General features: G+C 35.1%; 1 protein-coding gene across 1 annotated transcript in view; it reads right to left on the reverse strand.

The window, feature by feature from the left end:
* Positions 1-19,084, reverse strand: part of Smp_039130 (niemann-pick C1 (NPC1)) — a gene marked incomplete at its 5' end in the record, with an annotated part of 45,360 nt that overhangs the window by 20,131 nt on the left and 6,145 nt on the right. Inside the window, 7 exons of the mRNA XM_018794998.1 lie at positions 1,761-2,046; positions 3,011-3,138; positions 4,997-5,122; positions 5,270-5,456; positions 7,685-7,813; positions 13,102-13,274; positions 14,676-14,841. Coding sequence (XP_018647015.1) covers positions 1,761-2,046; positions 3,011-3,138; positions 4,997-5,122; positions 5,270-5,456; positions 7,685-7,813; positions 13,102-13,274; positions 14,676-14,841 — 1,195 coding nt within the window. The remainder of the gene's footprint in view (positions 1-1,760; positions 2,047-3,010; positions 3,139-4,996; positions 5,123-5,269; positions 5,457-7,684; positions 7,814-13,101; positions 13,275-14,675; positions 14,842-19,084) is intronic.

The following is a 19,084-nucleotide window of genomic DNA, read 5'->3' on the forward strand; positions in this document are numbered from 1 at the left end:
ACATCAGTAACCTATGGTGTCATTAAAAAAGAAACAATCATTCTTTCATGATCCTAACACTTAATTTTCAAAAAGGGGTAATTTGATTTGATTTTATCCTTCTAATCTATTTTTAATCTCTTTAGTTTTCATCATTAGTTATTATCATTTTCATATTTTCAATTTATTCTTCACCCCCTTCTCATAGTTGTGAAGTGGACAGTTATTTTTTCTTACAGTTAATTTCATCGTTATTATTAACATGAAATGACTTTAAACAACAATTGGAAATAATCTATACATAAACATTGAAAAACAAACATTAAGTCATTATTATCAGAAGGGGGTTTTGTGGAGATTTTAGTAATTTTATATAGTTGAGATCATGAGTCAATTGAAGCTAGACTACCATGGAAAACCTGGAAGCACTGAACGGTCGTTTCGTCCTATTGTGGGACTTCTCAGCAGTGCGCATCCACGATCCCACCTCACGAGATCCGAACCCAGGACCTACCAGTCTCGCACCAGAGCACTTAATTTAGTTATTTATAATGAGCGCGTTTTTATGCTATGAATATATGAAACGAATCATTTACAATGGTTAATATGGAATTCATATTTCATCTGGTAGATTGAATAGAAAAACCACAATTATTCCATTTAACGTAATCATAAATAACAATAAACGAGTATGATGATTTGCGCAAGATCATTGATCGATTGGAGTTAGACACTGATACCGTTGGATGTCGACTCAGTGGTCTCGAGGTTAAGCGTTCATGTGCGAGACCGAGAATCTTGAGTTCGAGTCCCGCGCGTGGGATCATGGATGAGCACTGATGAGGAGTCCCATACTAGGACAGTGCTTCTAGGTTTTCAATGGTGGCCTAGTTTAGATCGACTCGTGAGTTCAACTGTGAAAAAGAATTATTGAATAAATTCAATAATTTTTTTTAGAGATTTAGTAATAATAGTATTGCTATACTACTGTAACATCATTATATATTCCTTATGAGTGCAAATAATACATTTTTGATGAGGATAAGCTGTGGTAAAAAATAACAGGAGACAATACTGTCCAGTGTTTTTTTTTAAAAAAGAGTTTTCTATCGTTTTGAGACTCTTAGTTGTCCTTCTAATAATATACACACACTTGATTGAAAATATACAGAACTTATAGATCTTGTATCATATACATGGACATTTTAAAGGTGAGAGTATACTATTTTACTACACCTAACTTGATTGATTCTGACTACGCACACAAGTTATACAAACTTAGTTTACATCATGAGTTGATAGATTAGATAAAGAAAACCGTAAGTTGACCTATAGTCACAATAAAAATTGTAAAGAGAACACATGAAGAAAAAAAAACGCTGTTTTGATATGATATGTGGCTCATATCACATTGATGGCAGGTAGTTCACAAGGAACTCTGGATCTAAGTTTCGTGCTATCCGGCACTGGTCAGCAAAGTATATATATATAATCTTTAGAGAACTGAAGCTCCAAGTAGGATTCTAATTAGGTCACCTAGCTTTATAGTCTGAGACGTTATCACGGAGCTGTAGATGACCTGACAGAAATTATATTTATTTAGTCCTTTAGTGCTTGTCGGACTCTATAGATCCATGTCTAGTAACTTATACTATTGGTTACACTGAAAATTAGTCAATAGAATCCGATGAGAGCGAAAGAACCCAACAAACATGAAACTGGTCAATACTACTACTAAATGATCAATAAATCAACAGGAACTGGAAATATAACAAGCTTACCTGATTTATATTTTTTATCTTCTGTTAGTTCATTTGGTTGATGTTCAGCTAAATCAATTTCATGTATATTACCATCATCCATCGCTGTGGAACTAAGCGATAATGAATCACTATCGGATGAGAAAACTTTTCGATTATTTTGACCAATTGTTAAATTAGTATTATTCACATCATTGTTATTTGTTAATGGAGGATGATTATTTGAAGTATTGAATTGTTGAGTTTCGTTTAAATTATCAAATTCATGTTTAAGTTTAAAACAGAAGAGAACATCGAAACGACGAGCCTATATGAATGCAGATATAAGACGGACAAAAGTAAATTCAAAAAAACTGATAAAGTGGATCAATTCAAAGTTGCTATATGAGAAAGCTATATTTATTTATTTAGACACATAAATATTGGCACAAGGAGTCACCAAATATAGAAGCGCCACGCAAATGATTCGAGTTATTTGAAGACTGGAATACTACCCAGACGCCCAAACCGAAGCAGGTGGATTTCTTAGGAGGCCAGTCCATGAGCCTTTGACCTACAGGTCTAATCCACAAGGCAACGGACCAACGTTACGAAGTGCAGTCCCATAGTAGCCGGTGACCAACAATAGGTTCATACTCCATTTGTTCCTTCAAGATCCTGGAGCACAAGTGAGCCATTGTTTCGGAATCAGAGTTGTCCAACCCCCCTGGGTGGATCCTCTATATATATATATAGCAGTCAGACTGTAAAGTCTATTCATATGTTTTACTTAGCTATTAACATGATAAATCATTTCAACTTCATATTACTTAAACTAGTAACTAGACAAAATGGAGAGTCGACAGTTTGAATAATAGACTTTCAACTGTTATACAATACAGTTTGAAAATATGTTCGCTCCATAGATTTTAATTTAGACAGTCGGGTAATACTGAAAGTTCTCTCAAACAAAAATTGAGAATTTAAAGTCAAGTGATGCGAACCTATTTTTTAAAAACGAGTTAAATTAAATTTATTATTATTGTTACTAGTATTATAATAGATGGTCACATTAAGAAGGGTGTGGCTGATTTGAAGCGGTAATAATATCAGAAAATACAACACATCAATAAAAGACTAATCATTACTGGAATAATTAATAACACAGCAGCTGGTCACCTTAGAGGAGTTTATTACCATTGAAATAATGAGAGAAAAAAAGTATGAGGACGAAATGAAATTGAAAAAAAGAAGCACATCGATAAATAAACATGTAAGGACGTAACACTTACTACATATCTACGTCCATCTAATGTAAGCAAAGCAACAAATGCAAATATTTGTAAGAGAAAATTGAACACAATAGCCATAGCTGCATATAATGCGAACACACGAACAGCTGGCATTGTAGTTAGTGCTCCTATGCAAGAGAAGGAATAAACGAATCAGTGAAGATATTAAGAAAAATTAATTCCTACACATATATTAGACTGGATTAAAACAACTAATAAAGACCAAGAAGGACTAGATAGCTGATACGTCAAAGTATGGGACTACTCAGCAGTTCGCATTCACAACTCTACCAGTTACACCCCTGGGTCCACTGAATAGGGGTTCGATTAGTGGTGAGGTCGTGGATAAGCACTAATGAGGAGTTTTATACTAATACAAAACAGACGCTTAGTGTTTCCTGATTTTCGATAGTTGTTTTAATAAGGTTAATTTGTAATGTAGGCCAAAATTCAATAAACCTTAAAAAAACCCTACACTAATTACAACAGTAACGAAACGAAATAATCTATCAAGCTCAACTAACGTTAGACAATGTAGATATGGTATACAGTCTCGATTAATAACCATATCAAAGAGGGAGTATGTCAATCAGAAGGAAATCTTGATAATAACATCGTGTTAGTTTCACCATGTGCTTGTGTTATATCAATTTAAACTGAGTTAACTCATACAGAAAATTATAGAAAGTATTTCTGTATCAAACTAATTAAAAGCTCCAAATAGAATGAAATGCTAGCTTAAAAAGCCATTTACCCCTGATATCACAGAACAATACAAAAAGTGTGTTCTTTAGTCAGATACACATTTGTAAACAAAAACCATGCTACGTGGGTCCAAACAATCAATAAGAAGTCCCGTAAACACATATATTTCAGGCTATTAAGGAATAAACGGCAAGGGATGTGTCTGTAACCTTCAAAGAACTGATGATTCTTGTGAAATCTAAAAAATTTCAAGTAGTCTGCATCTACCAAAATGGCACAGACCAGAAGTTAGTGACTTTATAGACTGATTTTAAGTTTGGGTTTGGCCGCTCCAAACTTGATTCCATCCGTCTCCAATAACAGGCAGCATTGAGCACCATGGTAATCGGTTCTCAAACTTGCTCATATCTCTTTTTTGTATTATGATGAAGTATCCTTCTCTCCAGTCTGTCGGCATTTGTTCATCCTCCCAAATCTTTCTGAATAGAACGTGGAGCATGTTTGTAGTTACTTTTGTGTCTAACTTCAGTGCTTCAGCTAGCACGTTGACTGGTCCTGGTGCTTTGTCACATGGTCATGCTGATTACTTCGATCGTTGGTGAAGTGACATCTATGGGAAGATCTGTAGGTGCTGCTTCAATGTCCGGGGGCTTCAGTGGGGCTGGTCTATTCAAGAGTTTTTCAAAATGCTCTGCCCACCTTACTACTTATTGGCTCTAATGCTCCTCTTCACTCCCCTATTTGCTTCTAAGTATTCGGTTAGTGACTCAGCTTTCTATGCTCTTATTCGACTACTCTTAGTTGCTATCTTCTTGTTCTTCCTTTCTTGAATCATGTCCAGGGTTTCAATAGAGATCCATTTCTTATGATGGTATTTCTTGCAGTCCGATAACTTCTAGCACGTTGAAGTTAGTGTTTCTTTGATCCCTTTCCAGTTGTTTTCCATAGTAGTTTCCTCTTCTTTGAATTGATCGTGTAACTCTTGGAACCTGTTGTTGAGAACCATCTTGAACTCGTTGAGTTCAAGATTAACATTAAGTTCAAGATTAACATCAAGATTAACATTAAAGATCAACATTAAAACATAATCTACATAATCTAGAATCATTTAAAACAATGATCAATTTGTATCTTAATCAATAGAGCTCGATCAACATTAAAAAAATAAATAAAAATACTAGTGGTTACTACCCACAGTGACCTATCCATATAAACAAATAAATAAGAAACAAAGAATAATTACATAGTACTGATTACAAATTATAATAAAAATTAATTTACCACAAAAGAATGCAACACTTTCTGATAAACTAGTTAATAACATTGATGGACCAACACTTCCCATTGATTCAGATATTCTATCTTCCACTAATAGTTTAATTGGTTCATTTAAATTATTCAATTGATCTGGATCATTTTCTTGATCATGATCATTTTGTTCATTTTGAGTTAAATTTAAAGTGGAACTATTTGAATGATTCTTTTTATTATCATTATTATGCTGATGTATATATTGTTTTAATAAGTTAATATCATTTATAGATCTATTATGACTATGTTCAAACTCATGTACTAATATAAAAATATTATCAACACCAATAGCTAATACTAAGAATGGTATTACTTCAACAATAATTAAAGTAATTGGTAAATTTAAATAACTCCAAAAACCAATGGATGCTAATACGGATGCTAGTACAATAAGAACACCAGCTAGACCAAGTGTTATACGCATATCAACCTGCAAAAAAAAGGAAGAAGAATAATTAAAAGAAGTTATAATTGAGTAAAACTAATGTCAGATGTTTTGTGATAATATGGTGTATGCTACTTACATTGACAGCTATAAGTAATATATATAGCATCAATCGAAAGTGGAATGTCTGGTAATAGTAGATTGAATTGAAGATAACAGGAAGGGAAACCAAAAGAAAATTATAATAACAACAAGTTCGAAAGAATCATGAAGTAAACAGACAGTCATAATTTATTTGTAGTCGTCTGACTGTGAAGAATCTTTGCTCTAATTATATTTGTCGGACAGAACAAATCTTTAATATGAAGTAGGCATGTACAGATTTTATTGGTTTTCTTTCTTATAACAAAACAAATGATAGTTGGATAGTGATATAGAAAATACTATTTCATTCATGTTAACAGTAACAAATGTATTGCGGCTTATAAGTATATTTAATTTCTTGATAGTGACTAGTGACCATACCACGTTGAAAGCACCGGTTCTCTTCCGATCACCGCAGTTAAGCAACGTTGAGCCCGGTCAGTACTTGCATGTTCGACCGGCTGGGAATACCGACTGTCGCCGACTTTGCCCTCAAATGCCCTGGTACGGTCAAGAGTGGGGAGAGTCAGCTATCCCTCTCAAAATGCTCTCACATAGTCACGAGAATATAGCTTCTTCCAGAGAAGTCCTACTCACTACCTTCTTGTGGCGTTACTGTTGTTTACGAAATTGAGAGGATGAAAAGCGAATGTTCGGCGCTTGAACCGGGTTGGAGGACACGGAAAGTTTACCTAGGGTAGTTGGAAAACCCTCATTCCAAACCAATGGTGCACATGGGCTCCAGTATCCTGAAGGAACAAATGGCGTATGAACCAATCGCTGGTCACCAGCTACCATGGAACTGCATCTCTTCACGATGCTCCACTGCCTTGTGAGTTAGACCTTTAGGTTGAAGGCTCCGGGTGTGGCCCCTTAAGAAAACCGCCTGCTTCAGTTTGGGCACCTGAGCAGTATCCCAGCCCTCATACAAATCGAATGAGATCTGTGTGGCGCATATGTATATGGTGCCCCTTTCTACCAATATTTATGTGTTTAAATAAATAAATAAGACTAGCAGATGAACGTAATGTTTTATCCTATTTTTTTTATTTGTATTGTCAATAGTGGATAGTATTTAGTTTTGAGTCTTACGGTAAGAATATCAACACTGGAGTGTTAATACATTCAGTTGATGAGAGATGAAAAATAAGACGAAATGTAACATCTTAAATTCCACTATCAGGTATTATTTTCAAAGTGTATTCAGCTTGTAGATGTGAACAGATATTGTTCAAATGAAATAGTCTAGTTCCTTTACCAGAGATTTCGGTGAGACTATAATTTATGGACGAGACAATCAGAAGCGTCTGAGGGATTTCAAGGTCACGGTGCCAATTTCACTACCCGATCCTCATGTACAATCGGTTCACAGACGATTTTAGTGAAAACGTGACAATTAAGCGGCTACAATAGATGGGACTAATAGGAAGTTCCTTTATTTATAATTGCGGTAATCAATTGACTGTAGACCTTGCGCAGACTACCCTTATGATGTTATCTTTCGATGTAATATATGTTAGAAGAAAAAGTCTGCTAGAATAAGAACCTTTTTCTCTCGATCCAGATTGTGACTAAGGAAAATTATAATGATTGCCGCGAACTGTATAATAAAAGCACCAGTATCATTGGCTGCAATATTCGCAGATGTTATTGAAGCTTCGGCTGTTCAGAGGTATGAGTATTGTAGGGATATATGCGTAATAAAAATGATAAACTTACACAACCGGAGTACATACAAATAATATTGAAGCTATGTGGTCGAGGCTGAGAGAGATTTTGTGACCTTACCATGGCTCCAGAGACGGAGTATTATGGAGCCATATGGATGAGTTCCTCTACCTTATGCATTACGATTTTGAAACCTTTGAAGCTTTTTCTAACCTTGACAAGTTTTTGGACCATGTAAAAGAAGTGTATCCACTTTAATTCCTTGGTGTTGTATGAAACATTTTTATTCCATACTGACTGCCTTCTGATTGGCTAATATTTTTCAAGGTCACTTAAAACTTGTTCGAAGGTCGTCCAAAAATTATTGTCTCGCCGAGATTTCTAATAAATCTAATCCCGTAATCAAAATACATACTCCAATAAATAATAGAAATCAACAGAAAAGAAAAGCAACAACTTACAAGTATTGTTTTAAAACTTCGATATGTCCCTAGAAATAAACTGACATAGATAAACATGACAATATAGCTTATAGCTATAGTACTTATATCCGAATTTGACTGACGTTCAATTTCATCTTCTACGGAACGCTAATCGAAGAAAAACAACAAACAAAATAATGAAGGATGAAGAGAATTATGGATTCTTCTAATAAAACATTACATATATATGAATAATAATAGTATATTAGCAATAAGTAATTAGATATGTAAGAAGGGGGGTTTTTGTGGAGATTTTATATAGTTGAAATCATGAGTCAATTGGAGCTAGACCACCATGGAAAACCTGGAAGCACTCGACGGCCGTTTTGTTTTAATGTAGGACTCCTCCACGATCCCGCCTCTCGAGATTCGAACCTAGGACTTATCAGTCTCGTGCGCGAGCCGGCCGGTATCCAACGGTGTTAATGTCTAAATTCAACCAATCCACGAAGTTGAGCAACCATTCACCATTGTCTTCAGTGCTTCCAGGTTTTCCATAGTGGTCTAGCTTTAATTGACTCATGATTTCAACAATATAAAATTAGATGTGTAAATGTATGACATATTGTCGATTAATTTCAATAGTGCGCGACATCTGTTTGAGTTTTCATGATTCTGATGTCTAAAAGTCTTTCAACATAATTAATGAGTAAATAGCGTCAAATTAGCTAAAGTCTCCGAAAGCAATTGGTATGAGAAAAACTTAAACTAAATTTGTGTCTAAAATAACTTGAGTCATTAGTCGTCCCTCCTCTGACGTGCGATCTCATTTACAAATGTTTATTACGTAATTTTTTTTCTTTCCATAACACTAATTAATAATTCTCACCTACGATTTGTTCTTTACTCAGCTATTCAGCCATGTGATTATGATATTACTATTTCTGTTTCTATGTTCATAGTTTCTATTCTAGAATATTTATATATTTGATGCATGAGTATTCACATTGTTTAACAAATGGAAATACGCACGGACAATTTGTGGAGATTATTGTATTTTTACAGTTGAATTCACCAGTCAATCTAACCCAGACCACTATTGAAAACCGGGAAGCATTGTACGGCTGTTTCGTCCTAGTATGAGACTTCTTAGCGGTGCACATTCACGAAACTGCACGTAAGATTCGAACCCAGGGCCCACGATCTCCTAGGCAAACGATTAACCAATCCTTCCAAGTTTTCAATGGTGGTCTAATATTGATCGGTTCACGATATTATTGAAACGCAACGACTTCCAAAACCCCTATCATTCAATTTTACAAAGTACAACAACTTATGATAACAAAATTGGTTCATAAATTGGTTTTACAATTACGTCATATATACATATCAAGTGCATTACAAAGATATATACTTGAAGCAGGTTATCACTGAATTGTATCGATATCTATTCCAATAGAATTATTCGATCGGATCATACAATAACACTATAGATATAAGTGATATTTACAAGAGTATAAAAACCATCGTCAAAATAGTTGATCTGAAATATTTATAAGCAGAGATGGATAGTGGCTAGCAGTGGAATCCAGGACGCGCGTTTCGTTCTATTTGGGACTCGTCAGCTGGATGTACCTGCATCTCAGAGTTGATGTTCACTCTGGGACTCGAACCCAGTACCCTCGCTTCAAACGCCATCGCGTTATCCACTCGGCCAGTGAGTCCTGATATCCACTTGCTTGTGCGATGGGGTGAAGTTTGAATTCACTTAGTATTGTTTGTTTGAAACTTCCCATCGATGTGTTTAGGACTGCAACTGGTCAGTCTCTATCAGTCACTATCCATCTCTGCTTACCATGCTTGTGAATTAAGGTATATCGAGGCAATACGCACAGTATGCACATATGCCAATTAGAGACTGACCAGTTGCAGTCCTAAACACATCGATGGGAAGTTTCAAACAAACAATACTAAGTGAATTGAAATATTTATACTTTCTTCTTTTATAAATACACGTATATATAACAATGTCAACTTAATTGTCCTTTTAACAAAAAAAACAATCTATAAGACCACCAAATAAGCAAAGTACAAAATCACTAGTCATATTACATGGTGTTTAATTGCATACTTAGTAGTAATAGTAATAAATAGAAAAAATTCTTTTTCCTAATCAAGCTACAATAATCTCAATCATTGTTCAGTAGCCATATACATACGGGTAGATAGAGTGGAATTATTTATTCTATAAACAATTTCAATCATTTTATTTAAACAAATGTTCAAAGTTCAATGATAAATCATACGACTATACAGAGTTTGTCAAATCAACTAATTTTCTAAAGTTTATTTATAAAGCAATTTTATTAATTGTATTGACTAGTAGGTCCAAGCTAGACCACCATTGAAAACCTGGAAGCACTGGACGGGCTTTTCATTCTCGTATATGGCTCCTCAGCAGTTCGCATCCACCTTACACAATGGATGAAGGGTTGAACAAGATCATGGGTTGATTGAAGTTAAACATTAACACCATTGGATTTCGGTTCAGTAGTCTAGAGGTTAAGTGCTCGCATACGAGATCGTAGGTCCCGCGCACTGGATCGTGGATGCGAACTGCTGAGGAGTCACATACGAGAATGAAACGCCCGTCCAGTGCTTCCAGGTTGGTCTGGCTTGGACTGACTCGTAAATTCACTTGTGAGAATACTACAAACTCCGCAAATCCCCATTCTGATTATAAAGCAGTTTAAAATCATATGAGATTAATGAGATTAAGGTACCGGGATTCTTGAAGATTTCTCCGAACATCAGTTATATCCGAACGAAGAATAGATGAATAGTAACTGTTAGGAATTATTTATGGACTGCTATTCTCATTGGATAGTAATTAGGCAACTAGATTATCTATGTATTCATATTCCTCTTATAGTAAGCTTTCATTCCACTTATCGACCACTGTCATACGATTTACCATTTACAATTCCTGCATTATTAATTACAGTATCCCATACTCACAGCCATTTTTGGCTTGGTCTTGTATCATTATTATTTTGCATTTTATGGTGTGATGTGGTCTGATCAGTTTGTATGTAAACTAAGTATGTCTGAAATATACGATTCACATAGCGGAGGCTGATATTTATGTTGTGGACTGAACGTGCTGGGCTAGGAGAGAAGTTACTATACAGAAGACCAATACGGACTCCAAGTTGACTCAAGGCTGTCAGTGTTGTTTGATGCATCATCGGATTAGCACAGGGACAAGGCCACATAAGTTAGCATTCTGATTGGCGATCCTGTCATATGATAATTGACAGGGTCATAAGACATAACAACATCAAACCATTTAACAGTAAAATATAACAATGTAGCCGAATGAATTTTCATAACTATAATCTATGGGTCAAGTAATTATTCGCTACATATTTATGCCATGTTACTAAATTCATTTTTACAAACACAATTTTTACAGTCAATTGTTTTTTATCATTTGACCTTTTGACCGAAGTTTATCGTGATCTCATTAAGTGTAGCATTAAGTTTGAAAATACAGTTTCATGAAAACTTTGAAACCCAAAATGTAGTGAGATGCAGACTCTTTGTCTATCTGTAAACATTGTTTACATTTTCAAAGATTTTAGCTTGGAATAGTAAATAAAAGATATGTTTACAGTAACGCTGAACGATTATCTTATCATCACAAAAGGTATATATTATCTTTCGATAATGTAATGAGAAGACGAAGATTATCAGAACTATGTGATGAGATATTAGCGTAATACATTTCGAACAATCTGAACACATATAATATACTTGTTAAGAACATTTATATATAAAAATAAATGGCCAACTAGACTAGAAATAAGGGGGTGGGGTGGGTAAGAGGAGACAAGGATAATAAAGAAAATAATATGAAAACAATTTGACACCTAATCACTTTGGATAATAAGCATATATTACCAGGGTAGGTTTAAAGAGAGAACAAACTGTTTTTGAATACACAAAGGGGGGTTGAATTTTCGTATGGCTAAGGCTTCAATAAACCTTAGTATACGCCCTTTTACACTTTTAAACAGCACAACAAAAGCTGAGTTTAGATCAATCTTATGACCTTGTTTTCACATTATTTTATCACTATTATCCTTGTCTATTCTTACCCTATTTCCAGTCTAGTTGACTTTTTATTTTTATATATAAATGTTCTTAACAAGTATATATTATCTTTGAATTAATTGGATTAAGCCAAGAAGAAATATACTTAGGTAGTGTTTCTTGTATTCTGACTAAACTAACAAATGATAATAAACATATATGAAGGGAAACTGTTGGATTAGATTGTCTTCGGAATCATTCAAACAGCGAACAAAAATTCATCATATTACAATCCATCAATTGTGAAGAAATCAGCAGCGAGTTATCACATCTTTTAGATTATATGCCATAGATTTGATCACGCTATAATGGAACTATGTAGCTGTTTGTGTTTACTTAAATATGGGAAGTATTTTCAAATACAAATTAATTTGGAAATCGGTGTAACGTGATGGGGATGTCTTAATCACATCCTTCTCGTGACGAGGGTGGTGTTTATCAAATTGACAGCACGGAAAGCAAATTTTTGGTGCTTTCACCGCGTTGGTGGATATGGGGGATCCATCTAGCGGAGTTGCAAAACTCTTATTCCGAAACAATGGCTCACATGTGCTTCAGCATCCTGGAGGAACAAACGGAGTATAAATTAATTGTTGGTCAACGGCTAACATGAGACTACATCTAATCGCGCTGTTACACAGTCTTGTGGATTAGACCTGTAGGTCAAAAGCTCATGGAGTGACTCTCTAAGAAAACCACCTGCTTCCCTATGGGAGTACAGGTAGTATTCCACTCCTCACAAAAGTTCAATGACAAAGTGTGGTGCATATATATTTGGTGACTCCTTGTATCAATGTTTATGTGTTTGAATAAATAAATAAATAACTGCAGTATTGTTAAGACTTTTTCATGTTCCCAGTTCTCTACAATTCCATGTATAATTAATCGACGTGATTTCACTAAATCGATAGTAATAATAAACTTGAACCGATATCCAATCAGACTTAATCCGATATATTTTAGTAAACTGAGTGGTGATTAGTAGTGGAGAGTTTAAAACTCATCAGGTGAGTGTCCTTACATCCTAGTGTTTATATCCAATACTGAAACTCGAATCTAGATGGTTGTAACTACATTGCAATATTGAGGTAATATCTACACATGACACACATATATATATATGAAATAAAAACTCAACTGTTGTCGTTAACATCGACAACAAGAAAGTATCCCATTTCGCTTGCATTTTTCTGTTTTGTTATTATATTACACTTAAAACTGATTCAGTCTCTATGGGCTATTCTAATCTGATAAATAAAATAGTTCACCTGAAATCATCAACCGATTATGTAATAACTTACTTCAGCTGTATAACTAACAATAATTTCTGTATTATTAAGTTTCCATTCTTTAACCAACTGAAGATATTTTGATTCCCATAGTTTAGCTTTTTCAACATGAATTGATTTTGGGTCAGGATTATTGTTGACAAGAAATGTGAGTACTACAGCAGCTGATCCATTGTAAAATGATGCTTTATGAAGTCACATAGAAAAAAGGAATATATACATGTATATATTAACTTATACAGGTTTAAAAGAAAAGAAACTTTAAATAATTTACGTCTATTTAGTATAAGCTTCATATTTGTATGAAGCTATGTTGCTAAAAGAAATTCTGTGTTGTCTCTTTTACCAGTCTTAAAACTCATAACAATCAATTCGATTACAGAGATTTAGTTAATCAATAAGGAACGGATCAATCAATCTGATGATGATGTTTGGTGACTAGAAATAGTCAGAATGAAACTCTAGATCTAGATTTCGAGTCAACTGACAATTATTAACAAGTTATCCAGGCTGCAATTGATCTATTTTAAGACTGGGATACCTACAACTGACTCATTACTAAGTAGTGGTTAATATGATTTTTCGTCTAGTTCTTGAGTGCTGATCGAATTCTACAGGTCTAGCAGGCATATAGCAACTAATACTCTGCAATCAATTAATTAAATAGTGGGTGATTTTCAAATAGTCAAGATCTTGCAGACAATTAACATAAACATATCTACTTTCAATACTCGCAATATGTCTTATGTCACTGTAATCCCTTCAGGAGCACCAAAGATTTAAAAACATGTATAATATTTTTCATTTACTGTAAAACCAAGCGAACGCAAGGATGTAGATGACAAAAACACGAACAAACCATCCAGTTCAGGGAACAAAACTCCGGAAAAAACGTAATTAGGAAGGTAATGGTACGTGGTACGCACCACACAAAATAGGTTTTTTTTAATCAACTTAAATATTGTCTGCACGCTCAAACGGAAGATGGTTTTCTTTGGAAAGCCACTCCTCGAGTTTTTGACATGAAAATTTTTTACAAAGCAGTGGAGTTAGGTTACTTGATGGTAGACAGCGATAAAAAATACGTTGGTACATCGTTCGTTTCCTAAGAATGCCGAGGCTTATTTACATCATTAGTTTAGAATCAGGGTTTCGCAACTACCCTAGGTGAACCTTCCGTACTCATCAACCCGATGTCAAAGTGTTAGACGTTCACTTTCGTATAAAAAACAACACCGCTGGGTAAATGCAATTAGTAGGACTGATCTGGTAGAATAGATGACCGTACGAAGGTATTTCTAGAAGGAGAACAGATTTTACCCACCCTCACTTTTACCAAACTATTGGTCATTACATAGTGATCAGTCAGTGTAAATGTCTTGTTCATAGAGGAGATTGATTGTGTCCCGAATAGCTCACTAGTAGGATCTGCAACTCTGACAACCAGTAATGTGGGTTTGAAACCCGCAGTAATCACTAACTAGTCTAACATTGCAGATACATCTTGTTAACTAGCTGAACTTCTTGATGGTTGTCTCTAGCCACCTAACATCAAAATAAAAGAAAAAATAAACGAATAAACTAACCATTAAAACTGCCTAACGCAACTTGAGGTAACACTGGCATTCCAGATGATGACAGACAACCAGCAGTCGGGTCTAATGGAGAGCCATAAGTAGATAATGGGGCTTCAGTACAAAATAACAAATGATCAAGGTAATCATTGATAGGTAAGTCAAAATCATCTGTACGCTAAAATGTAAAAAAGATATACAAACATGAATACATAAATACATAGAACCATGATAAATCAATAACCCATTATGACTGATTATATATTCACTCCAAATAGATACATGATCATGAACAATTTTGAGCAATTTGAATAACGACAATTTAAAAAAATGTTGTAAGCATGACGGAAATAAAAGTTAATATACATAGGAACGAATCCATATAATTGATTATCTAGGCAACTGAAAGGAGATCCTGTATAGTATGATCTCTGATTAGGCAATACAAAGTCAGATAAAACATTCGTAAAGTGAGACTACATGAATTAAAGTAGCAAAATCACATTCAACAAGTTACTGTCTCAGTCGAATGTAGGAGGATCCAGACATCCTGAATGAGGTTTTCAAACTAATAAAAACAAACGATGAGAGAGAATACATGGTGGTAATAATGTACAAACATTCACTCTTTGTCATCTAAATATTGAATGTTCTAACACTCTTTATTAATTTTCCATTTTTAACCAAAACTCTTGAAGTTTAAAAACAAATTGCAATATAATGCTTTATTGTTTGTTAAAGAAAAACAGATCTCGATCGTTGAGTAATATCCTGAGACTCAACACAAGTTAATAACGATGTAAATGAACTAGCAAAAAAACAACCTCAACTTATGAATGGTTAATCATTTAGTTGAAACTTCTAACCTGATTGAAATCTAATCCTCTAGGATCAAGCGAATCTGTTCCAATGACATAATAAATAAAGAACGACTTCATCTTCGACAGACCCACATCAAAAAACGGTTATCCACCTAGGTTTGTCGATAGCAACTTAACACCTAGACTTAATCAAGAAAAAGCTTTGACAGTGCAGAAGAAAACTTTGCTTATGAATATGGAATTCAAAGGAGACACGGCTGCTGAAATCCTGAATAAACGGATTTCAAAATCGTTGAATAAAACTTTCTACACAACTAAGCTTCGAATCGATTTCTCTAGCCGGCCTACCATCCTGGGGTGTGTTAAGAATAAACTTTCGCTTTGGGCCACATCCATGTGTATCAATAAATTTACTTGCTCATGTGGGGCACGTTACATAGGCCGCACAAAGCGATCACTTTTCAAACGCATCTCGGAACACTATCCGGCTTGGTTCCTAAAAGGAGAATGTAAAAAGATAACCAGTTCGATACAAGAGCATTTAATGAACTGTGGACACACCGCTCCAAAAGAATCCTCTTTGTTTATTTATTAAAAATTCTCTTTCAATGTTTCTTCATAGGATTTCTAATGTCTTATGAATTCATTTTAATGTATTGAAAAAGAAAACAATATTCAGTTGATTGATTAAATTACCAATGATGAATGGTTCTAAAAACCTGTTGTTTAAATTCTATGATAGCACAAATCAATAGAAAATTATTATTTCATGAATTGACCTTAGCTAGACAATTATTGAAAATTAGAAAGTGCTGAGTAGTTTATTTTATACTAGTACGGGCCTATTTATTAGAGTGCATGCATGATCCCTCCTGAGATCGAACCCAACAACTTATGTGATAACGAATGTGTACACTTTAGACCATAGAATTAGCATACACTGGCTTATATGTCTAATTTTAATCAATTAGCCGTTCCCGGGTACCATTAGCGAGTATCTACAGCACACCCAACATGGTTGGGTATATATATATGTATGTATATATATATATATAAACCCTTTGAAGCAATTAATCGACTTTGATTGTATATAACCCAGAAACACTAATATTGCACTTCAGATATAATTAGTTTATGAGTCCTAAACCAGTTATAAACAACATAGAATTTGACACATATATGATAAGTATCAAAATATAACAAAATGTATACCATAGAATTAAATGTAACCAAATACCCAATTTATAGTATGCAATCGAACCACATGCTTTAAATGAAAAACATTAGACATTATTATGGTAAAAAAAACTGGTTTCGAACTTATGATTTAACATCTGAAAGTCGAAACCGACATTTTAGCAGTGCTCAATATTATCCGCATACTTAATAGGAATTAAAATTTACTTGATAGTTTACAAATATGCAAATAAAATGTAAATCAAGAGTATGTGAGAAATAGCTCAACAGCTTCTATTTCCCGACGTAATGTATTCTTTGGCCTTTCTCTTTTCCGCTTCCCTTCAGGATTTCATGTTAGCGATTACTTCGTGATGCAGTTTAGTGATTTCCTTATTGTACGTCCGATCCGATTCAAATGTCTTCTCTTAGTTTCCTCTTCAGCTCGAAGCTGGTTTGTCCTCTCCCATAAAACGCTGTTCCTGATAGTATCCGGTCAGTGAATGTTGAGTATTTTGCGTACACAACTTTTTATAATTACTTGTACATTCTTGACAATCGTTGTAGTAATTCTCCACGTTTCAGCTCCATACAGTACAACTGTCTTGACCTTCGCATTGAAGATTCTCACTTTGAAGTTAGTTGACAGTTGTTTTGAGTTCCATATGTTGTTCAATTGTAGGAATGCAATCTTTGATTTGCCAATCCTCGCCTTCACATCTGCATCAGATCTTCCTTGTTAATCGATGATGCTTCTCAGGTACGTGAAGGATTACACCTCTTCCAGAGTTTCGAAATTAAGTGTGATTGGCTCGGCGTTCTCCGTATTGTATTTGAGAATCTTACTTTTTCCTTTGTGTATTTTGGGGCCTATTGATGCAGATGCTGCTGATGTATTTATAGTCTTTGTCTGTATTTGTTCGTGTGTATGAGATAAGAGGGCTAGGTCAACTGAGGAGTTCAAATAGTCTAATTGATTCTGAGATGTATATTGTATTCGGTGCTTCCTGTCAGATGTCGAGGTCTTCATAATCTAGTCAATCACCAGGAGAAAAAGGAACAGGAAAGAGTAGACAGCCTTGTCCGACTCCGGTTATACGATTAACTATTCTTAATTTATTTCTTGATTTTACATAATTATTATCTTTCATTTTATGGTATGATACAATTGTTAGGATATTCACAGGAATATCCCAAAATTATCTCAAAAGTAAAGTCGTATGTTTTCAGACTCTTCACATATTTCGCATGTTATTTTCTATTGGTCATTATTTACAGTTGTCCTAATTATAACCTTTACGTGTCCTTCCTTTCCATTGGTTACTATTAGTAGTCATCTTAACTGTATAAATATGCCTTGTCTGTAAACCATTTTTGACCTACTTCTGACCCCATAAACAATTCTTATTTAATGGCTGTGTTCTGGTTTACTGGAGGTTGGGGAACAGTATTGGGGTCGAACTAGGATATCTGAATTTGGTCAACCGGTAGAATTTCGTGTAGTCTTATCGCAATACGCTATATTTCGCGACGTAACAATTTGGCGACGGAGATTTTGCAAACAAGTTGCTGACTAGCTATGGATCCAGTTAAATTAGAAGAATTGTTCAAGCAACAGCTGAAGCTGATGGAGATGTTTACTCAGACGCAGATCTCTTCTCGAGTCTCATGTACACCAACAATTCCTCAATCAGTCGACGGTATTACCAGTGGTATTTCAGAGTTTCTTTATGATCCTGATGCCAATATTACATTTGATACCTGGTTCAGGCGTTATGAAGATCTTTTTAAAGTCGACCTTGCTGACAGAGATGATTCGTGGAAGGTGCGTCTTCTTCTTCGAAAACTTGGTCCATCAGAGCTTGATAAGTATTGCAACTTCATTCTACCGCAGAACCCACGAGACCGTTCCTTCGATGCCACTGTTCAAACTCAGTCAACTTTTTGGTGACCATCATTCACTCTTCAATACGCGTTAACGCTGTTTAAAACTGGCCATGAACGAGTCCGATGACTTCCTAACCCATGTTGGCATTGTCAACCGTGAGTGCGAACGGTTCAAGCTCAAATCCCTTACCGACGACCAATTCAAATCCCTCGTATTCATATGTAGTCTCCAATCACCCAAATTCTCCGACATCAGAACTCGATTGCTGAACCGCCTTGAACAAGACCCAACGCTGACACTTAATGCAATCACTAACGAGTATCAACGCATTGTCAACTTGCAGCGTGACACCACTTTGGTCCAATCTGGGGGCCAGGGTGGTTCCGAAGTTCACGCTGTTCAACGTCAGAACAAATCTCCGAGATCGACAACCTGTAGTCCTACGAAAGCCAGTGCTCCTTCTTTCTCTAGTCACTCCAGACCGGCTAAGAAGGAGCCCCCCTCTCCATGTTGGACTGTGGAGCTTGGTATTACGG

This window comes from Schistosoma mansoni (genome assembly GCF_000237925.1).
Source record: "Schistosoma mansoni, WGS project CABG00000000 data, supercontig 0182, strain Puerto Rico, whole genome shotgun sequence".
NCBI classification, from domain to species: Eukaryota; Metazoa; Platyhelminthes; class Trematoda; order Strigeidida; family Schistosomatidae; genus Schistosoma; species Schistosoma mansoni.